The sequence below is a fragment of the Natrix helvetica genome (assembly GCF_964273705.1).
Source record: "Natrix helvetica genome assembly, chromosome: 7".
Classification (NCBI taxonomy): Eukaryota; Metazoa; Chordata; class Lepidosauria; order Squamata; family Natricidae; genus Natrix; species Natrix helvetica.
In genome coordinates, this window is record NC_138558.1 from 42,465,624 (window position 1) to 42,489,717 (window position 24,094).

Below are 24,094 nucleotides of genomic sequence, written 5' to 3' on the forward strand. Positions count from 1 at the left end.
TAAATCTACATAAACAATCTAGCTAAAACAACTAGAATAGAAAACAAATAGAAAGAAGCGAATAGAATAGAAACAATAAAAAAGCACAGCAGGGACCCCACAATACAAAACAACTGCATTAATCCCATACTCAGGTTCTAAAAGGTTTCTGGAACCCCAGGAGAGTGGACACAGTCTGTATCTCTGAGAGAGATGATATTCCAAAAGCGCTGCATTACAACAGAAATCACGTTTTCTAAGTTGCATGCTATGGCAACATTTAATTGAAGGGACATGGACCCACTCTGCCTGCATTTACAGGGCACACAACAAGAGAAATAAAGAAGTCTGTTGGATAACACGACCTAATTCCATTGTGAATACAGAAATAACTTAACTTTTCGGTTATTCACAATGCAGCATGAAATAGATTGGACACTAATTGAATCTTAAGTATTAAAGAATTGAAAGGAATTACACAAATGTTTGGCACAAAGGCTTTTCTAGTACTTTATCATAAAATTGATTAACAGAGAACAAGATATCATGAAGTTGTGGTCTTTGTCTAATAATCTGCTTTCTAAAATAATTTACAAAATTATTCACATAATATGCATACATTAGCCAAAATCATTTATATAAAGAAAGCAAAGTTATTAAAGAGTTCACCCCCACTGTTTCATATCTACAAGTAAACTGATTTTTTTCATTCTAGGAAGCTGAATGAAGTTCGCAAGAGATTAAATGAATTGCGTGAACTAGTCCACTATTATGAGCAAACTTCTGATATGATGACAGATGCTGTAAATGAAAATACTAAGGAGGAAGAAGAGACTGGAGAGTCAGACTGTGAATCTGAACATGAGAATCCACAACCTGTTACAAATATTAGGTTGGTTATTTGCATATAAGTCAATAAATAAGTAATGTGTAATCAAAATATAGTTGTGTTAACAGCATTTGTTCTTGTCCAGTCTTGAATGTGTAATATGCTTATAATAGTGAAATTAAAGTGAATATCTATTTTACCCTTTTTGTGTGTGCAATAATGCACAGACAGTGTGATGATCTGCTCCATTGGGGCAATTGTAAACTTTCCTGATTGTCTTGTCATTTTTTTTCAGGGTTTGAGAAAAACTATTGCCCACAATATTTTTTATTTTACTTGTTATGCTAATAGTGTACGTAGATACTAATTGTAATTTAGCATCATAATCTACTGCTTGACTAACTAAAACTGATTCACACCTTTCATTTGTATGTTTGTACACATTTCATGAATTTTGTTTACTTTTACTACCCTACTTGTAGATGGCTTTTTAGAATTTAGGACCTTCCTTAGATGTGCTAAGTTTTACTTTCATGTCCTTGGGCATTTATGAATCAAGATGCATCTGTTCCTTTTATAATTGTATCTCTTGCGTTATTATTTGATGTTATCATAAGGATTCCCTTCAAGGATTTATGTGAATTTTTTATTGAAGGGAAATATGTATTGGCCATATGGGCAGCTAACAAACAAAAAACAAGACAAAACTGGGTTACATTTAGATATTTGAATAAATATTTCCGTTTGAGATTTCAAGATTAGAATATTTATTTTCTTGTATTTTCTGGTTTAATCATTGAGGCTAGATCTTCAGGATTAAGCATAGTTAAAGCTGATCAAGTTAAATCCTATTTAAATTATTTACTAAATTTTAAATCTTTTGATTTGAACCTAAAGTCACCTCTGTCTGAATTCAAACTAATTTCTCTCCTAAGGGAACAATTATATGGTTGTATTTCAAGACTTATTTACTTAAGTTAAAAGCATGAAACAAACATGACAATTTGAAGGTTATTTTGTATAACATGTCAATATGAAAATAATATTCTTTAAACTTGACATTGGCCCACAACATAGAGTGCTTTGTATAAGATTGGTTGTTGTTCTGATAAGGTCCATTAAGGTAGTTTATAGGGGGGAAGGGATTTTTTTTGAGTAAGTAAATATTTTAGTATATATTTATATGAAATTGTTATTTTGTGGTAGTGTATAATTTGAAAAATTAAGGATACCGATCTACTTGTTTTTTTTTCCAAAGCAGGAATCCCCAAGGAATCAGTAACTGGGGTGAAATTAACTATAATAGCAATTTGCAGTGTGGAACTAATAACCGAAATGGAAGATATCTTAATACATCCCGTGAAATAAATAATCAATCTGCTAATGTAAGGATACCAAATATGCCTTCAACTTTAGGTATGCTTCCATATCTAATTGTGTGTGTGTATGTATGTATGTATATATATATATATATATATATATATATATATATATATATATATATATATATATATATATATATATATATATATATATATATATATATATATATATATATATATATATATATATATATATATATATTCTGTAATATATTGGCATGAACTTTTACTGCAACATAAATATCTGTAACATTTTAGTTTTTTAGCAGTCATTCAAGTGTTATATGGTAAGATTGTATACAATAGCGTTAAAAGTTGTAACTACTTGTTGAAACAAATGAGACCAGTGCTAGCAGTGAATGGTCTTGGACTAAAGGTGGGCAGCTCAATGCAGGTGTTGATGTAGTATGCATCTGCTGTAAAGGCCAATTTCTTATTAGTAATAATAAATGTTATGGAACATAGAGATGCTAATATAATAATGCCCTTATAAAAAAAATCAATGGTTGGACCGTATCTTGAATATTGTGTATAGTTATGGCTGCTGTACTTTGCAGAAGATATTACAAAGCTAGGGAAATTTCAGAGGACAGGATCTAAAATGATCAAGGGACTACAACAGCTTCCCTAGGATTATATACCTGCTCTAAGATGGCACTTATTATCTGTCATTTTGTAAACATTTGTATTATAACTGAATGTTAAAAATGCACTAGTTTTGGATTTAGCTAATTACTTTTAAATAGCTTATTAAATGCTGTAAGTCTTCATTCCTTTATTTAGTTTATTGTCCCTTTCAGATTGTCACTATAATAGGAAAGAAGATGATGTGATTGTCCCACATGATGATGATGAGGATATTGATGCTGAAGCTGATAGAGTCAGCAAAACGTCATTATCTAGTCGAAGAAGTAGCATAGCTGATGAGGGTGCTATAGATGCTGAGTTTGAGCAAAAGATTAACAGACTTATAGCAGCAAAGCAAAAACTGAAACAGCTCCAAAATCTTGTGGCTATGGTCCAGGTACATTTTCCTAATTTAATTTTTTTTTTTATGGTAGCATAATAAAATAGGATAATTTTTAAGAGTGCTTTGTGGTCTGGTTTTTTCAGTAATCACTTCAGTTTTAGAAGTTTTTAAGTGGTGAAATACTGGAAAGGAATGATGTTAAAGGTTTGTTAAAAATTAAATTAAATTATAGTTATATTTTCACTTTCATATAGCATTCTAATATAATATACTACTCATTAGTGACAGAAATACATGACATTTAAATGATAGTTTTACCAAATTGAAGAATTCAATTTGTTTGTATTTGTTGTATTTTCATTGAGTCTATTGGCATTTAAATTGACAACTCAATATCCAAATGTATTATTGAATATATGGAACAGCTTGCCTCCAGAAGTTGTGAATGCCCTAGCACTGGAAGTCTTTAAGAAGATGTTGGATAGCCATTTGTCTGAAATGGTATAGGGTTTCCTGCCTAGGCAGGGGTTGGACTAGAAGACCTCCAAGGTCCCTTCCAACTCTGCTATTGTATATGCAGATGTATAGGAGGTACGCATATTATCATTATATGCCTGGAATTCTTGCCCTCTGTTCATTATGGTTGTTTGTAATTTGGATATTTATTTACAACTACCTTCAATACTTTTTCCTAAATTCCTCATCCTTTTTAAAATAAATTTAATATGACACTAATTATGACTGGCATCATCAAAACTAAACTCAGTCGCTCTGAATTGCTAGAAATATGTATATCTATTTTCCTCCATGAAAGTGAAACACTTTATTATGTACTAAATTCCACATATGTTGGTAATTGGTGTGTTAAGAATTTTGTTTTCTGTTTGTACATTGGAAGAAGTATATTGCTAGAAGAGTTGCATTGTGTGATAGTTCTGCACATCTTAGCCAAGTCAAAAAGTCATCGTTTATTCTGTTATTGGAGGTAAAAGTTTTAACGGTCCTGAATTATAAGCATTCTTTTATGTAGTGGTTAATAAATTTCATTTCTAATTTTGTTGATGGTTATCATTTATATTCAGCATAACTTATTCAAGTATTTTTTTTATTCTAAAAGTCATTTTCCCTCTTTTCTTCAAACAATAGCTTCCCACCCACCCTCAGAATGTTACATAACCTTAGTGTGCGATATGATTCTAGAAAATAGTAATAGTTCACAATCAAAATTAACACTGGATTACATTAGGGGGTTGGGCTGTAATTAATCATTTTCTATGGATCTTAAGTAATTGAAATTCATGGTTTCCATTAAATAATTTTAGACTTTCTTCCATAAATATTTCTTACATATCCTTCCTGTGTTGGCATATTGTACACTAGTCAACAAAGGAAGACAAGACATACCATTTGAATTCAAATATTGCTGAAGACTGAGAACTCATTCAAATGACATAAAATATTGAAAATGGAAATAGTGGAACTTTAAGGAAACCAGTGCTGAAGATATTGCTATTGCTTTTAGGATGACGAAATGGAGCCAGAGGCAGCAGGACAGAGTAATGTGGAACAATTTTTTCTGGCTGAGGAAGAAAAAGGACAGCAACAACCAAACAACATTCGAAACAGTGCAAACAAATCACAGAAAAGTGTTGGACTGAATGAAAAAGCGAGGTATGGTCTTTTTCATTAAGGAATGTTATAAAATTAAGCTGCAGATTCATTAGTGCATTTGAGGAAGACGTACATTTGAAGAGCCAGAATTGAAACTCACATAAAGTATGAGTCTTTGATTTCATGCTGGAAACTATAAAGATCTTCATCTTTATCTTCATAATGGAAAGTGTACAAAGTTTAGGACGACTTGGCCAATCTCTTCATGATTTTCTAGGAAGGTACAGTCCAACATAGAGGTTCACTAATTCTCAATGTTAAAATGAATATATCAGGCTCACATTGGACATCCAATTATGTAGATGTGTTCCTATGAATTAATTTGAAATAAGAGAAAGATGAGAAATCGCTTATTAAGTTACTAGGATACTATTTTATTATTAATTTTTTCAGCCAGAAAATAATAACACAAAAATTATTATTTTTAGAGAGAAATTTTATGAAGCTAAACTTCAGCAACAAAAGAGAGAACTTAAACATCTTCAAGAAGAAAGAAAGAAACTTATAAATATTCAAGAAAAAATTCAGGTCCTACAGAAGGCTTGCCCAGATCTTCAAGTATGTACAATTCCTTTGGATTTCTAACATAAGGGGCGGAAGGACAGAGTCTCACAGTCAATATTATTTATGACTCACTAGCAAGTAGTTTGTTTTTAAAAAAAGGGGAGGAAGGTATTTTGGTCCTGATTGCAAAAAACTGTTTAGAAATGTTTGAATAAATTGAAGAAAGATATATTAGATGCTTAAAAGAGATATCCCTAAAGAGTTAGGTGCAATAGCCAGAAACTAGTCAAGTATTCTTCAGTCTACTAAAATCAATTGAGTTAATTAAAAAAAATCTTTTTTTTAAAAAAGGTATATCATTCTCTCTGTTTTAAGTTTTTTTAGAGTATTCAGATTGTAATTTTAATATTTATTTCTTTTTTAGCTGACATCTAGCCTGGATAATTGTGCAGGGAATACTTCCACAGCAGCTGCTAATGAAATCTGCACAGTGAGCAAGTCTCCGATTCAACCAGAAGAATTGGCGGTAGATAGTGAGGTACTGTATGTACTTCTTTAATAATGCTATTATACTTTTCTCTTGGAGAAACTGATATAGCAGCATTGTAACTGAAAAGGGAACTTGTTTTCTTTGTCTCCTCTTAGTGGACTTTCAAAAAACAAAACAGCAAAATGAAATACACAGACTGTCCTAAAGATTGATGTTTGATAATAAACATTATGAAAGCAAGTAACTAAAGGAGAAATGACAAACAACGTTTTGTATTTTCTAACTTGTTTCCACTTTGATTATATCATTGAGTGACTGAATATTTATTCCTATTTTCTGTCAATTCAGGCATACATTAGGGCTTGAAAAAAGAACGTTTCCCCCCCTTTCTTGTGTTCTTTTTTTTAATTGCTTAAAAAAAGATTTCTTTCTTTTTTGTGTTCTTTTTTTCCCTTAATGTCATTACTGTTAGAGTTGCCTGATTTTCTCTATACTACTTTAACTCAAGGCAATCTAACAACACTGCCCCAACACTGGAAGTCTTTAAGAAGATGTTGGATAGCCATCTGTCTGAAACAGTATAGGGTTTCCTGCCTAGGCAGGGGATTGGACTAGAAGACCTCCAAGGTCCCTTCCAACTCTACTATTGTATTGTATTGTAACATGCATAATTTTAGTGTGTCTAACAAAAATAATTATCCTTGTCTATAATTTTGTATTAAGATACTTTGACTTAAACCTCATGAGTGTTCTGTAAATATTAATTTTTAAACAGACCTGGTCTCAAGTGCATAAACATGAGATTTTAAGAGAAGAATTGCGACAAAGAAGAAAACAACTAGAAGCCTTAATGGCTGAGCATCAGAGAAGACAAAATTTAGCAGATGCTTCACCTGCTGAACCTGGATCTGTTAAAAGTAATGGATCAGAAACTCAGTGTACTCCCCAGCAAAGCAGAACAGAAAAGTAAGATTAAATTCTATTCATCTAGTGTAAAAATTTACTGTAAAGAGTATTTTCCTCCATAAGGGTTATGATCTGTTTAAATAGCTATAATTAGAGCATTAACTGAGAAGGAGATCCTTTCCTATACAATTTATCCTAATTGCTGACAAGCGTGGGATATTGTTGCTTTCTCTTTGTGCTCTGTTTCATGAGCCCTGTAGTTAAAATGGTTGCCTAGTAGGTAGTTACAATAGCAATTATATAAAAATGTTTATTTGTATTTACTTATTTTTATGCTGCCCATATTCCCTACAAGGTGACTCTGTCTTTGTCTTTTCGTGAAAGTTTCTAGGATTCAAATGTCTCCAAACTTTCATCTTCTCAATCATGTTTTAATTATTATTATGATTGGCCAGAATGCTGTTTAGGTAGTCAGGTTTACAGCTCAGTATAAACATATGAGCTGCAACAGTTATGTTATAATTCACTTTTTTAATGAAAAAAACCTTGTTCTTTTATAGGTACTATTTAGCCCTTTAAAGTAAGCCAGGTCATGAAACACATGCCACAAGAATATATAACAGAATTTTGAAAGTCAAAGAGCATTTTCCATCCCTTCATACTCTGCACAGTTAAGGCAGAGCTTAACTGAGTTTTGTACATTTCAACCCCAAACCACCCCAACGAGGCTGTCGAAGTGATGTCCCGGTGTTTGGAAGCCGTCGGGGTCTGGATGGGGGACAACAGACTCAAACTCAACCCCTCCAAGACTGAGTGGCTATGGTTACCGGCACCTCGGTTCAGCCAGTTGATTCCATCACTGGCCATAGGGGCGAACAATTGCCTCCTGTGGACCGGGCGCGCAATTTGGGCGTCCTCCTAGATGCCCGGCTGTCAATGGATGACCATGTGGCAGCCATGGCAAGGGGAGCGTTCCACCAGGTTCACCTGGTGTGCCAATTGCGCCCCCTACTGGACCGGGATGCCCTACGCACTGTCACTCACGCGCTGGTGACGTCTCGCCTGGACTACTGCAACGCTCTCTACATGGGGCTTCCCTTGGGACGCGCCCGAAGACTACAGCTAGTCCAGAACGCAGCCGCGCGGGCTGTCGGGAGTACTAGGTACTCCCACGTAACACCTCTCCTGTGCGAGCTGCACTGGCTGCCTGTGGTTTTTCGGGTGCGTTTCAAGGTTTTGATTACCATCTTCAAAGCGCTCCATGGCACAGGACCTAGCTACCTGCGGGATCGCATCCTGCCATACACATCCCTGCGACCAATCCGCTCTCACAGGGAGGGGCTTCTCCTGGTGCCGTCCACCAGGCAATGCCAACGGGCGACGCCTAGGAGTAGGGCCTTCTCTGTGATGGGCCCAACCCTCTGGAATGACCTCCCCCCCGACATTAGAACCACCACCGACTTCCGCTCCTTCCGACAAAAACTGAAGACTCACCTGTTCCGATTAGCTGGCCTGGCACATTCATAACTTTTACCTCCTGGCACTGGTATTTTAGGGGAACCATTTTTTAAATTTAACTTATGGGGTATTTTTTAGGGGTTTTTAATAATTATATTTTAGATACTTTACTTAGATGTACAGTCTTTCTTTTAACCTCCTCCATAACTATTTAATTATTTAATTATTTATGTTCTGTATTTCCTATGTATTGACTGTACACCGCCCCGAGTCCCTTCTGGGAGAGGGGGCGGTATATAAGTGCAAATAAAGTAAAGTAATTTTGTAGTTCTCTGTATTAACAGAAGATAAATCCACCAAAAGGACTATATCAATAAAAAGCATATTTATCCTTTAGATATCATTTGGGATTCGCAGAATACTTAAAAAATGAAGTTAAAACAGTGTACTCTGAATATGGGAAATATTATATATTGATTTTGATATGATGTCATGTTTTAGCTCTGTATGGCTTATTTTCACTTTTATTATACTTAGCCTAACTTTAAAATTCCTAATGCTAGGACAATGGCAACATGGGGAGGATCTACACAATGTGCACTTGATGAAGATGAAGGTGATGAAGAAGTATACCTTTCTGATGGGCTGGCTCAAGCAGAAGAGGAAGAGGAAGAACAAGACTGTAGTTCCAATGAAATTCCCATGTGTCCCAATAATGTAGATCAGATCTCATATTGTGCAAAAGAACATAAGGAGAGGTTAGTTGAATGTCTGTTCCTCAGTACAATCCACTTCACAGGTTGTTGTGCCCTGGGGGTCTACAACAACTTGCGGGGGTCAATTCACCATGGGACAACTTGCCATGGCCAATTTGATGTGGGACAATTCGCTGTGCGACAAGAGCTACACTAATACCGAAGAAATAATGGGATAGAATCATTAAACAAAGGATGCCAAAGGAGGGACAAAATGAAATGCGAATGAAAACAATTAAAATATTTTAAAAATCATTTTAAATAACTAAATTGAATTGATGAAATGTCCTGAAATGAGTTTTCCCTTGGTGAGTTGTACTGTAGCAAGTTGGCTATGGAGAGTTGGCTGTGGCAAGTTGTCCCATTCCAGCTGCCTGGAATTGACTAAAAATAAAGGTAAGATGTAGTAATAATAAAACTTGCATGTATTATTCAAGATCAGAGTTATGCCAGAGTTCAATCATGCTTAATGGGTCTCATCAAAGGAACCAGATGAAGAGTGTCTCTCCCATAAATAATATGATGACAGATAATTTACAAAAACCTATACCAGATTAATGTAATGTAATAGGAATATTCTTTATTGGCCAAATGTGATTGGACACAAGGAATAATGTAATGTACAGTGTATACTATGCGGTGTAGAGTAGAGTACAGTAAAGTATAGATAATAGTAACAAAGATTTTGGATGTATAATCAACAAAATCAAGAAAAAAACTTAGTTCATCAAAATGATCAGGTTGAAAAATAAGATTAGCATTCTATGGTTGGATACAATCAAGCTAGAACAGTTGAAAGAAAAGCAGAAGAACTAGAAGACCAAATTAAACCTTTTTCAATAAATATCACTACAGACAAGGAAGATCAGAAAAGCATTGGAAATAACCAAGCGGCAAATAACATATCCAAGAAAATCAGCAGATATGAACCTTGAATTACACACTATTGGTAGCATCTCCAATTTCAATAGAATCCTAGTAATCCATCAACAGAGTTCGCAATGAAATAGGCAATCCTTGAGAAAGAAGAAATCAACTTCTAGATGGCCAGAGATTGCCACCAAGATTAACATTAGACCGATAATCAAGAAGCAAACAATATCCCAATCAAGGACCTGCTAGCAGTAAATAGTTCAATCAGAGACCCACCAAAGTCACTTCCATGAACATTGACAGGACCAGCTACTAGAACAGGGTTGTCAAACTCAAGGCCCAGGGGCCGGATGCGACCAGCAGGTTGCATAGTTCTGGCCCATTGGCCTGCCCTGGAAATAGCAAAGGATGGGCCCGCAGTGCCTCTATCAGCAAAAATTGAGCTTGCAGGTGCAGTCGGCTGCCTCCTGAGCTCTGTTTTCACTGGCAGAGGGTTGCAGGAAGCTGTCTCAGCCGAAAATGGAGCTTTGGAGCCTGTTTTTCTTGGCAGTGCGCTCAGGCTACCATAGGTGCCCTGACATGAATGACATTGAACTGGCCATACCCACCCCGGCCCCCCAGGTCAAATACAACCATGATGCAACCCTCAGTGAAATCGAATTTGAAACCCCTGTCCTAGAATATAAACTGAAAGCAAACATCGCTTCCTACTAGCACTGGTGATGTTACCTAGTTTGGTAATGAAACATCTGCAGGAAAACAACCAAACTCAATGCACCAAGGACCTCTCAGTATTTCCTTTATCAGTTTATCATTCAGCAATTCAATTTTTCAGCTAATTAAAACTCAGTAACTTCTAAGAATAAATTAAATGTACTTTTGGATGTTTCAGTTCAGTTTGCACGGAAAATAAGATATTTACCAACATATATCGAGAGATAAGCAATTCCTTCCTTAGGAAAGAAAGGGAGGATTGGTTATACACATGTGATGAAGATTCCGTATTTCTAAAATGGTATGAAAGAGGAAATATGTTTTTCTCCAAATGGATTTTTAAATCTCTTGCATTTTTATTTGATGAAGTGATTGTATCAGGAGATGATTTTCTAGAATAATAATGCCTTTTTGTAACATTGCTCTTAGCTGGAAGAATCCTCGTCCTCTTTCAGCAGATGGAAACTACCGACCTCTAGATAAAGCAAGGCAGCAACAGAACATCAGCATGCGAAGGCAAGAAAATCATCGCTGGATGTCTGAACTTTCTTATGTGGAGGAGAAAGAACAATGGCAAGAGCAAATTAACCAATTAAAGAAGCATCTTGAATTCAGTGTCAGTGTTTGTCAGACTTTAATGCAGGACCAACAGGTATATTATTTTAAAAAAAATACTTTTAAGAGAGCTTTCTTCAGTATGGGTGATTTCTTTTTTTCAGATTGTGAATTTGGCTTATTTTATCCATTTAAAAAACTTTCTGAAAATTATGCAGAAAGATTTTTGAGATGGTTAGAGTTTTAATGTTTTATGAACTGTTTGGATTTTTTTAGCTCAGTTTTAACTAGAAGCTAATATCTATTAAGTTCTCCTGTGTGCTGCTTGGGGAATCCAAGCATGGGTTAACTTTGTCCATTAGCCTAGAGACTGAGTTATGTAATTGTTGACCACGCTTCCTCTGAATGGGGTAATTCAGTTTTTTAACTCAGTCCAGCCTAAAGAGACGGAAAAAAATTCTCTTCTAGGGCATTAGACAAATTACACCTTTCCTTACTTATTTCCTTATTATTCTTCATTTGATTAGTTGTTCTTTCTGGATTTATTTCATCTGGATTTATTTCATGCATTTGGACTGAATTGTGGTTCAAGCAAGCGTGAGCCGTGTTGTTTGCTCGTTTCGACGAGCAGTAATTACGCTGGGCTAGATTTGTTCCCATTGGTGTTTCGGCGATTCCCCTTAAGGCTCTTCCGGCCCGGGGGGACCAGCGCATTGGAAGAATTGCAGCAGCTAGCTGCTGCAGATGTGAGTCGGTTCACCGTTCTCTGCCCCACGAGTGCCGTGCTGAGAGTACGTTCGCCTCTCTCGCGTCGGTTTGAGTGGCCACGATCCGCTTAGAGGTCGCGATCGGCCCAACGTGACTCGTCGCCTCATGATTGTGGTGCTGCTGTTCCCTTCGTATTGACTTCGGTCGTGCTGGATGCGGTTCGTACAGCGCTTAGCAAGCGGTCGCCATTTTGTCAACATTTGAATTGCGTGCCATTTCTGCTGCGGTGGCCATTTTTGATGCCGCCTCTCTGAGCGCTGAGGGACAGCCGGAAAGGGCACGCTAACCGTTTCGCGCCCAAATGGCACCTACGTCACTAACGGCAGGTTCTGGGAGCTGAGGAGTTCGGTTCGCCATCTCATCGCTCCAGCGCACGTGGTTACTTTGCAAGTATTCAGAATCATTCCAATTTGGCTTTCCGGTAATCACCTCTGATTTTGGGTCGTGAGCTGAGCCTTTCAACTCCTTGTTAGTAATTATGGCGGAGGCAGCGCTGGGGCTTCTACCTCTTCCCCGCTGCACTCCGAGGCCGCTGGGGCCAGTACTAGGGTGGGGAGAGCTAGGGCCGCTAGTCACAGGGCTCGCGCTTCATCTGTGGCTCCGATTAAGGCCGCCAAGGACAAGGGTAAATCAAAAGACCCCGTGGCCACCAACAGGTCACCTCCAGCTTTAGTAGCTGAAGGCCCCTCAACCGGTTCTCCCATTCATTTGAGTGAAATACAGGGTTGGTCTCCGGACCTCTCTATCCCACTAGAACTGGCAACTGAGGAAGAGGAATTGGGGCCTCAATCTCCCCCTGATCCTTCTGAGGCCAGCTCAGCTTCAGCGCCCACACGTTTGGAGCCTACAGCCACGTTTACCCCCACAGCTGCTAGGCTGAGACTTGAGGAAGGTTCTGAGTTTAACCTTCCCCCTGCACTGCAAAACATGATATCAGCAGCCATCGCACAGGGCATGGATGCAGTTGCATCGCAGGGCCCAAAGACCTAGGGTTGCAACCTCAGCTAGGGACACCCTTAATTCCCAGGCTGACCCTCCATCATCGCTTCCCTCAGTCTACAGTGAAGGATCGGTGTTAGTGAGGAGGAAGGGGTGGCAGACCTGGAACTCTTTGATGACTAGGGCCTAGTGCAGGACAAGCAGGCATTTTCTGGCTTGTTCCGGCCTGCTTTATTTAAATCTCTTCTATGCAAGGCCAAAGCAATGACCAATATGGGCGGCACTTCCACCCAGGTCAGTACCGTGGTCTTGATCCCACAGAGCGCTTGTTTGCTGAGCAGGTACAGGAACAGGATGTCATTTCCTTTCCAAAGCTGTTGTTCAGACATTCAAAAACAATGGGCCCAACCAACTGCTGTTTCCCCTCTAGCAATGGGGATAGGAAGCTCTCTACCTCCACCCCTGAACTGGATGGGATTCTCCAATTCCCTACGGTGGACCCCCCAGTTGCGGCCTTGGCCTCTCCAGCCTTGATCCCATCCAAAATTTCAGAAGGCCTCAAAGCTGAGGACCGTAAGGCCGAGCTGGTCATTTGCAAAATGCACCAGGCTGCTGCCTGGGCATTGTGGGCTGCCACTGCAGCCTTGTTCTTCAACAGGACTTCGCTAGTGTGGCTCAGGCAATTACAGGCCAGGCTTGCTCCTGATGATATGAGTCTCCACCAAGACGTTAGCAAACTGGTGGCAGCGCTAGAATTTTCCTCTGATGCTACCCTTAATGTGGCCAAATTTACGTCTCGAGCGGTAGTGTTCAATGTTGCTTCCCGTCACCTTCTCTGGTTCCGCCATTGGCAGGCAGACCTACATTCCAAATGGTGCCTGGCCTCCACCCCATTCAAAGGTGGTTCGCTGTTTGATGCGGCGTTAGACCCTATCTTAATTGAGACGAGGGATAAACATAAAGTCCTCTCATCAACCAGTAGGCGTACAGACAGGAGACAACAGCCCTACAATAGAAGGCAGCCATTTCGGGCTGGGGACTTGGGGTACACTACCTTGTATTTGGACAGGTTGCGTGGACGTCTGCGACCCACCACATGTTTATTGGACCCGTGTCCCTCCTGGCTTGTACTGGCATCCTGGGAGGTTACGCGCGACTGGCTCCTGGGCCTAGTGAACGCTTCGTTGGGTGAGGGGTTTCTGCCGGACGCCTTGAAAGAGGCGGTTGTGAGGCCCCTGCTCAAGAAGCCTTCCCTGGACCCAACGGATCTAGTCAATTATCGTCCAGTCTCCAACCTTCCTTTTTTAGCGAAGGTTGTAGAGAGTGTGGTGGCACAACAGTTTCCACGTCACCTGGAGGAGAATGATTATCTAGACCCGCGCCAGTCCGGCTTCCGACCCGGGCACAGCACGGAGACGGCCTTGGTCGCGTTGGTTGATGATCTCTGGAGGGCCAGAGATAGGGGTTGTTCCTCTATCCTGGTCCTATTAGATCTCTCGGCGGCGTTCGATACCATCGACCATGGTATCCTGTTGCACCGGCTAGAGGGGTTGGGAGTCAGGGGCACCGTTTTACGTGGTTTGGCTCCTACCTCTCTGGCCGGACGCAACGTGTGTTGGCAGGGGAGCAGAGATCGACCCGGAGCCCCCTCACATGTGGGGTGCCACAGGGGTCGGTGCTCTCGCCTCTCCTGTTCAACACATACATGAAACCGCTGGGCGAGATCATCCGTGGTTTTGGGGTGGGATATCATCTGTATGCTGATGATACTCAGCTATACATTTCCACCCCAAACCACCCCAATGAGGCCGTTGAAATGATGTCCCGGTGTTTGGAGGCCGTACGGGTCTGGATGGATGGCAACCGACTAAAACTCAACCCTTCCAAGACGGAGTGGCTGTGGCTTCCGGCCTCCCGGTTCAACCAGTGGCTTCCATCTCTGGCCATTGGGGGCGTGCAACTGGCCCCCATGGAACAGGTGCGCAATTTGGGCATCCTCCTGGATGCCCGGCTGTCCATGGATGACCATGTAACAGCCATGGCAAGGGGGGCGTTCCATCAGGTTCGCCTGATGCGCCAATTGCGCCCCTTATTGGACCGGGATGCCCTACGCACAGTCACCCATGCGCTAGTGACGTCTCGCCTGGACTACTGCAATGCTCTCTACATGGGGCTTCCCTTGAGACTGCAGTTGGTCCAGAACGCGGCCGCGCGGGTGATTATGGGGAGGACTAGATACTCCCCTGTAACACCTCCTGCGCGAGCTGCACTGGCTTCCTGTGGTCTACCGAGTGCGTTTCAAGGTTTTGATTATGATCTTTAAAGCGCTTCATGGCACAGGACCTAGTTACATGCAGGATCGCATCCTGCCCCATACATCCCTACGACCAATCCGCTCACACAGAGAAGGACTTCTTCGGGTGCCGTCCGCTAAACAGTGTCGGGGGGCGACACCCAGGAGCAGAGCCTTCTCTGTGATGGGCCCAGCCCTGTGGAATGACCTCCCCCGTGACATCAGGATTATTTCCGATCTCCGCTCCTTCCGTGTACAGCTGAAGACCCACCTCTTTCAATTATCTGGCCTGGCTCAACCGTAAATTTTTTCCTTATTCCTCCTGACAGTTGTTTTAAATTTTTAAATTTTTAAATTGTGTTATTGTAAATGGGATATTTTAATGGTGATTTTTAATTGTCTAAATGTGATGTAATTTGTTACCTCCTCCGTGCATGTATGTCTTTGTATATGTGTATGTTTATGTGTCTGTACATATGTTTTATGTTTTTTATGCTCTACTGTACGCCGCCCTGAGTCCTGTCTGGAAAGGGAGCGGCTAATAAATTCAAATTTATTATTATTATTATTGTTACCGCCCCATATAACTCCCAGTACAACAGGCCCTATACACAACCTCAGGATAGGGCCCAGGACCGTTCCGGGATCAGAGATAGGAGCTGGCAACAGAACCAGGAACAGCCTCAGGCGCGGCGGCCATTTCGTGACCTGGGTGACACAGGCCTCGGTGGAAGACATCTGCAGGGCGGTGACCTGGTCATCACCGTCACCCTTTATCAGACATTATAAAGTTGGCATGTATGCCTCGGCAGAGGCTTCCTTTGGGCATCGAGTCTTGCAGAGGGTTCTTTCACCATCTAGGGCCCCTGACCAGCTTAGCTCCCTCCCTCGACTTCATTGCTTTGGCATGTCCCATGCTTGGATTCCCCAAGCAGCGTACAGGAGAATGACAGTTGACTTACCTGAACGGTCCTTCTATGTGTGCTGCGAGTGGAATCCAAACCCGCCCTCGGCTTTGGCTGGTCCGGGCATTTGACCTTTTGCATACATTTCCATTTGTATGGTTTACTTACCTCATTAACTATTGCATTTCATGACATTTGTTGCCATCTCTTGGATCGCCTGAGCCTTCATACAAAACTGAATTACTCCAGTCAGAGGAGACGTGGTCAACAATTACGTAACTCAGTCTCTAGGCTAGTGGACAAACTTAACGCATGCTTGGATTCCCCTGGCAGCGCACATAGAAGGACCATTCAGGTAAGTCAACGGTCGATTTAATGAACTGAAAATAAATTCAGACATTGGGAAACTCCGAGCAGTAGGATAAGCTGAGAGATTTCAGACTTCATGTTGTCTTGGAGAACTTTTGAATTAAGATGCAGCTTCTGGAAAAATAATTATGATAGTGGCCAATATATATCTGACCTACTGCATTCTTTTTACAAGTCTTTAAAAATACTTAACATTATTTTTCTTTGCAGATGCTCTCTTGTTTACTGCAAACCTTGCTTACTGGCCCATATAGTGTGATGCCTGGTAATGTTGCTTCACCACAAGTACACCTTATAATGCATCAATTAAATCAGTGCTATGCACAGCTGACCTGGCAACAAAATAATGTTCAAAGGTATCCACTTTAATCTTACACTCTTTTCAGAAATATCAGCTAACAAAACATAATTATGTGCATTTAGTTATTTTTGAGGAACCTAAAAGAATTCTTGTCACGTTACATTTCTGTATGTGAAAGCTACAGAAAAAGAAAGTACAATATTTTGGGAACAGTGCAAAAATATACTTTATTGAGATGCATTCTAGCAATAGTAAAAGTAGTAACTTATTTTGAAATGTGTTAGAATAGAAAACTCAATTGGGCCAAGCTGGATACTAAGGGAATGTCCACCTTTTTGAATTCAGAACAGCCTTGACTTTGAGAAACTGTTTCCTCCTGTATCCAAGGTCCAGATAAATCCTGATCCAATATGACGATCTTTATCTTGGACATTTTTAACAGATGAACTTCCTACTAGAAACTAATAGGAAACAAGTTCAAATTGGGTTGGTTCTATTTATGTTACCAGTAAGTTACTGAAGACAGCAATGCCCCAGCCCAGGGATGCCCTGCCATAAAAAACTAATAAAATGTTAAAAATTAGGCATGATTAAAAGAAGCTGATAACCTCTAAAAATAGTTTCTTGAACTACTAAAATATGTCAGATCTGGAGTTTTTAGCAAAAGGGAAAAATTCGGTTTTATTCTGGTATATTGTATCAGTTTATTGAAGGAACATAAAGTTCAATTCTATATTCCTGTACAGGTTCAGTTTTGGAGTTTTTATGTTTACTAATTCTAACCAAGGCTTTCCAGTTAAGCAAATTACTGATACTAAAGCCTTTGTAAACTTCCTCCCTGGCCTCAAATGTCAGTATCAAAAATCAAATTCATTGTTCAATCTCTGAAATCTAATAAGGTGCTTGGAGAAGATTTTCTACTTCCAGAAATTTTCAAGACACATATTAATTGGTGGGCCCATTTTTAGCAGGTCTATTCTTCCATCTCAGTCAGTGAGAATTATAGTTCCCATATATAAAAAGAGATACAAGGGTGACCTCACAATTATAAATTGATAAACCTTATTGAAATTGTGACTAAAATGCATGCAAAATAGAAGATTAGGTAATGGAAAAATATTTCTTAGTGGAGAAACAAGCTGGATTTAGATCAGAGTGCCCACAATAGACAATTGTTTCATTTTGCACCATCTCATAACAAAATAACTAATAGCAAGAAACTGTTCACTGCCTTTATAGATCTCTCTATGCCTTTATATAAAGAGAAACATTTTGTGGAAGAAGTTGGCCAACTTAAATATGGAATCCAGACTCTTATTCATGGTTAAGACCCTCTACTCAAACACCCATTTGAAAGTCTGTAGGGGGGGCAGGAGGGAATGGTTCTCTAAGCATATCTACCCATAATGATATTAGACAGGTTTATATTCTATCCCCGATGTTTTTTCACTCTATGTCTGATATTCTAGAATTCCTATAGTTTTCTTACACTTGTATGCTGAAGATCCATGATAAATTTATTAATATCCTTTTATATCATGACATTGTTTCTAATGACAAAGTATTAGGTCCTTGAAGACTGTTGTGAAAGCTAAATACCTTCTGTGTTCTTAATTTTTTAAACATCAATAAAACCAAATTTAAAGTAATGGTATTTAGCAAAAAACATGAAATATGACTGGCATACAAATGGAGAACCTTGTGAACAAGTGAATTTTTATTGTTTGGGAATAGTAAATAGGGAATTGCCGACATAGGTTTGTGGTTAAATCATTTTAAAAGAAGCTTGGTAATGGTATAAAAGATTATATAAATTATTTAATTTAATTATAATTGCCCAGGTACTTTGACCCCTATTTTGAAGTATTCAGGGCAAAAATAGTTCTAATGTGGGGCCTTATAAAAGCTACCTCACTTGAAGAAGTCAACTATATAGGTGTACATATTTAACACCCCTATTTGAAAGACAGCCTGCTGGGATCCGAGTTGTAGATTGTCCTATTTCCTTTTGAGCTCTAATGTATATATTATCAGAACTGTTAGGTTTATAGTTAAGGTGATTGAGATAAGAACCCCTTTCTATTAAACAGACAGGATATCCTGTAAAGAAGATTTATTTATCTAAATGATGATTTCTTATATTTATTACATATGTATTTTATTATTGTATTTTCTTTTATCTATAATTTTATCCTGTATTTTGTATTTTGTTTTTTGGTAAGGTTGTAATCAATTAATAAACTACTATTACAGTACTGAGGTACATTCTAAAAGTTTAAGCATTTATGTGATAATAGCAACAATGAAATAATTATAATGCCTTATTTACTTTTTAAAAGATATACATATAGATGTTAAGTCACATGTTAAGCAAGTAGACCATCTTGGTTTTTTCTGATAGCTGTTTATGGCAAACTGCTGTTTGTTATTTGCTTTTCTTTTGCTTACTAGTCTTTGCCAACAGGTATGCACAATTCTGGCTATGTTCAATAATTAACTGTAATTTAATTTAATTACAAATTAATTACATTATTTAATTACAAAACTAATATTTTTCACCAACCTTATATTACTCTCTGTTCATAAATAAACACCAGCACTTATAATTAATTGCAGATTGAAGCAAATGTTAAATAATCTCATGCGTCAACAAGAGAAGCAGCAGGCCAGACCAACTAAAGAAGAGAAAGACAACAGGGCACCACCACATCCATCACCAACTGTATTTTGTCCCTTTAGTTTCCCTTCCCAAGCAATGAACTTATTCAATATGCCTGGATTCACCAATTTATCTTCTTTTCCACCAGGTAGGCATTTTCAGAATTTAGGAGTAGCAATGATACTGATTTTCTTATTGCAAACAAACAGCCAGGAAGCACTGCCTACTTTCACATCATTCTTTCTTCAAAGCAAATTGTTCTTTGTTTTCTTAAGTATCTTCTAACTAATTAAATGTGTTAATGTTATATAGAACATGCATGAATTGCCTCTTTAATAGCAAAAGAAGATGACATTTGTGGTTTAATTTGTGGTATGTAGAGTGTGTGGTTTTAATTTATTGCTTCCATCTAAATATTTTCCTTCAGTACTATTAAGATGAAAAAATAATGAACTGTTATTCAAAAGCATTAATTGCAAAGATTAAGAACAAGAGAATACATGTTTGCATGCCTTACAGTAATCTAGAATGAAGAGAAATTGTTAAAAACTAAAAGGAATTTAATTGATGTATTTGTTTAATAATATTTATTTGAACTATTCAGTTTTCTAAACAAAACTGAAGCTGTTATTCTTTTGATTCAGGTGTTAGTACATTTTATATAAGAGAATAAAGGATTAAGTTTGAACTTTCCTACAGCACCCTAGAATCAACTAAAAGTGAAATATATTCCCTGCAGCATTTATTCATCTGTAAGAGAACATTCTCAATTGAACCAGTGGTGGGTTCCTGCCGGATCGCACCGGATCGTGTGCTCCCGTTCGGCGATGAACCCGGAAGTACGTTCTTGCCTCGCCCCTGGTGACGGGACGACGCTTGCCTATGCTCCACCAGCTCGGCTGGGACCGGAGACGTTTCTCTGCTCAGAAATGTCTTCAGTGGAGCGGTGGCAGCCTGGCAGGCTGAGCCTGCGTCCCTTTCAGGAGCTCCGCTCCGCTGAGGAAACGTCTCCGGTCCCAGCCGAGCTGGTGGAGCGCAGGCAAGCGTCGTCCCTTCACCAGGGGCGGGGCAAGAACGTACTTCCGGGTTCATTGCCGAACGGGAGCGCGCGATCCGGTGCGATCCGGCAGAAACCCACCACTGAATTGAACATAAAGTTTATTTACAGTCAGAGGAAGTAACAATGTGCAGATTGATTTTGCTATTTGCTCCTCAAATGCATTAGTTAGGAAATAGTTTAAATAAAAAGTGTAATATCTAGGTGTTGAGAATAAGAATTGAGAATTCTTATTCTAAATTTATTTAAAGTTTATTTTTTTCCCTTGTAAATATATAAATTATAGTACAAATCTCATCTATGGGGATTCAAATCAGTCTTATAGCCAGGAGATTGACATAGCTTGGTTATAAATGGAATAATTTCATCTGAAATATTTTGAGTATCCTGAAGAAAAATAGCAACAATTGGAAAACCCAATAATATTTTAATGTTTATTTACTTTTCTTGTATTGTGGTGATAAAAAAAATACTTGAATTATGTGTATAATCTATTTCTGATCTCATTTATTTTTATAGGCATCAATCTTGGCCAGATGTTTCCATCTGGGGATTTTTCACATAATTGTAATGCTCAAAACAGTGAATATCAGCCAACCTTAAACCATAACAGTACTGGAAAAGCTGACTATATGGCATTTCCAAAGCCATTTGAAAGTAATTCTACCTCTGGAGCAGAGAACCAAAGGTATCTGAAAACTAATATGATGCATCTGCTGCTAGTGCTTGGCGAGCGGCATTGCATTATAATTCAAACTTGGTATTCTGCTTGTGAAAAAAAGGTTTTGTTTGTATTTTGGTATACTTTTCTCTTAAATACAGTAAAATTCATAGTGAAAGACGTATTTGTTGAAATGAGGAATTTCCTTTACTCAAAGGTACTGAGTATTAGTCTGATTCCATTTGGGTTTAGCAGCAATTGATCTACTGCCATATTTTTTGGAGTATAAGATGCACCTTTTTACTCCCCAAAAGAGGGTGAAAATCTGGGTGCGTCTTATATACTGAATACAGCATTTTTGGCCTCCCGTAACCCCATCCCCTTCATAAAAATGGACATGCAGAGGGTTTGGGAGGCTTGCAAAGTGCTCCTGGGAGCTGGGGAAAAACAAGTGAAAAATGGGCAAGTTTTTGCTCATTTCTCCCCCCAGCCCCAAGGAGCCTATCCATGCCCCTATAAGCATCCCAAACCCTATCCATGCCCTGCTTTTTTGCAAAGAAATTACCCCGTTTTTGCGAAAGTGGGCCGTTTTTTGCTCTTTTTTGCCCCCCAGCCCCCAGGAGCACTTTGCAGACCTCTCAGATTCTCTGCATGCCTCATTTTTCACAAAAAACGAGGCATGCAGAGGTGCAGAGTGCAAAAACTTTTTTTTAAATTTAACTCTTTAAAATCTTGGTCTTATATTCCGGTGCATCTTATATACAGAAAAATACGATAATAGGATGATTCATATTTTACTTTTTTTTAAAAAAATAAGGAAGGACAGAATAATGCTTTGTATCCAAAAAACTCTTCTTGGTAGAAAACACTGAGCACAGAATAGCTTGGTTTTCATTATGATAGAGGTTGATAATAAAGTTGGCATTTTATGTATTTGTTTACCCACTTTTATTACTTTGTGGTGACCATATCCAACACAACTTCCTCCTATTTTCCCCACAACAAAAACCCTGGGATATAAGTTGGGTTGAGAGAGAGTGACTGGCTTAAAGTCACCCAGCTGGTTAACGCATAAATACAACAGTTAGAACATTGTTGGTTTTAATTCCAAACTGTCTTTGAAAAGATAAATTATAGAATAATTTTAGTTTGGTTTCTCTTGCTACAAGTACCATATTATTCTGAATATCAATTTAATTGCTAGGCAATAGAGAGTTTTTGAAAATATCAGTGATGTGAGGGCAGAAACCTATAATCTTTTACCATATCTTGGTATTATTTGAAGACACATTCAACCTCTTTTTTGGACCCAATATTTGTATTTGCAAGGTTATTTGCTGAAGGCTGTTAACACCGATTATATTGAATGATGAAGACTGCTGAACTGATGTGCTAGAGATTTGTGCAAAGTAGCAATGGAATTGTGCTAAATTATATTTTTTATTTTCTTATTAACTTTTATTGGAAAATGTTTAGCTTTACTACTATGACTGAAATATATTCTGAATGTTTCTGTCTTTGTTAAGATGTCAGAGACAGCCCGAAGAAGAGATGGAAAATAGATCAGCATGGTTAAATGAGTATCAGGAAGGAGGAAAAGAGAAACAGCCATTTCTCAGAACTGGATTTGCAGTCCCAGTGCAAAATGCAGCATGTAGCAATCACAAAAATCAACCTGACATGAGCAGACGAAGGGAATTTGATGAAGAATCTCTGGAAAGCTTTAGTAGCATGCCTGACCCAGTGGATCCAACTACTGTGACAAAAACATTTAAACCTAGGAAAGCATCTGCACAGGCCAGTCTGGCTTCAAAAGACAAAACACCAAAGTCCAAGAATAAGAGGAGGAGTAGTTTCCAGTTTAAAAAACGACCTAGAGCTAATGGTATGACGTGTGTGTGTGTGTGTGTGTGTGTGTGTGTGTGTGTATTTTCGGCAACGTTTCGTTGAGCTTTCAAGCTCAAGCCCGAAGATGGCAGGTGAGATCTTGCTGAAACGTTGCAAAGACAATCTCAATCTTACACGGGAAAAGACCCGAATACAGCAAAACCAGCATATATATATATATATATAGGGTAGCTCTCTATATTTTTCTTGAGGTGAGAAAACCTCAAGAAACTTGAGTCCACAAAACTCTTAATACAGGCTGTATCAGTGTAAAACTATAATTATTTCCCCTATGTGCAGGTCCTGTGGCAATTCCCAGTGTAACTGAACCAGTACTTTCATATTCTTCTCTTAGATGGAAGCTCCTTCTGTAATCTCTCTTGCCCCAATGGCACATGGAGCAAATCTGCTAGCCCTCTTAATTCTATTAAATAATCTAGAATATATATTTTACATCAATTTGCAAAATATTATGCTTGCCCAAAATAAAATTTTATTTCCTTTTGGAAATGTCTGAAGAGAGGTAATTGGCTATTTGCCAAAACTATTTCTGTGATGAGGTATTTGCTTCTTTGTGAAATTTGATGTCATTAAGTTTAAGTATATGTTTCACATGGCCAAGGTTTATAGAGATTTTCATGATGACTTGACCCTCAAGTCATTACTTTTAGCTTTATGACGTTCCATCTTAAGAAGTAGACATTAATTCTGAATGGAAGTAATCACAAAAAAAAGAAGCAGACATTAGGCCAATAGTTTAATATAATTTTCCTACAATAATATTGAGATTTTTATAGCCAGCTAATTTGAGGCATGACCATCAAGAGTTCTTGGGATTTATGGAATTAGTGAACAGATTAAATGCAGAGTGGTCTATGATGATAAAAACTAGGATTATACTTTTCAACGTTGAAAACTAATCTTTTTTGCTGCCTAATGCTAATAAATAACATTTTTGCTATATTATTCTAATAATATTCATATATAAATGATATTTATTAATACACTTTGTGACATTAAATCATAATATGAAGATTATGGGACAAGCCCATATGAATGAATGCCTTTTCACCCATTGTACATTTCCATTGTAAACAATTTGTAGCCATTGCTTATAGATTTCTTTTTTAGTGCCTAACTTTCAGAAATAATATTGTCTTGTAACATGT

General features: G+C 38.4%; 1 protein-coding gene across 12 annotated transcripts in view; it reads left to right on the plus strand.

The window, feature by feature from the left end:
• Positions 1–24,094, plus strand: part of PCM1 (pericentriolar material 1) — a 60,273-nt gene that overhangs the window by 17,701 nt on the left and 18,478 nt on the right. For all 12 annotated transcript variants that reach the window (XM_081960252.1, XM_081960254.1, XM_081960248.1 and 9 more), the window contains 13 exons: positions 695–871; positions 2,070–2,224; positions 2,991–3,214; positions 4,683–4,831; positions 5,260–5,389; positions 5,760–5,873; positions 6,601–6,791; positions 8,753–8,947; positions 10,961–11,183; positions 16,571–16,716; positions 19,278–19,468; positions 20,897–21,065; positions 22,565–22,923. In XM_081960252.1, coding sequence (XP_081816378.1) covers positions 695–871; positions 2,070–2,224; positions 2,991–3,214; positions 4,683–4,831; positions 5,260–5,389; positions 5,760–5,873; positions 6,601–6,791; positions 8,753–8,947; positions 10,961–11,183; positions 16,571–16,716; positions 19,278–19,468; positions 20,897–21,065; positions 22,565–22,923 — 2,423 coding nt within the window. The remainder of the gene's footprint in view (positions 1–694; positions 872–2,069; positions 2,225–2,990; positions 3,215–4,682; positions 4,832–5,259; positions 5,390–5,759; positions 5,874–6,600; positions 6,792–8,752; positions 8,948–10,960; positions 11,184–16,570; positions 16,717–19,277; positions 19,469–20,896; positions 21,066–22,564; positions 22,924–24,094) is intronic.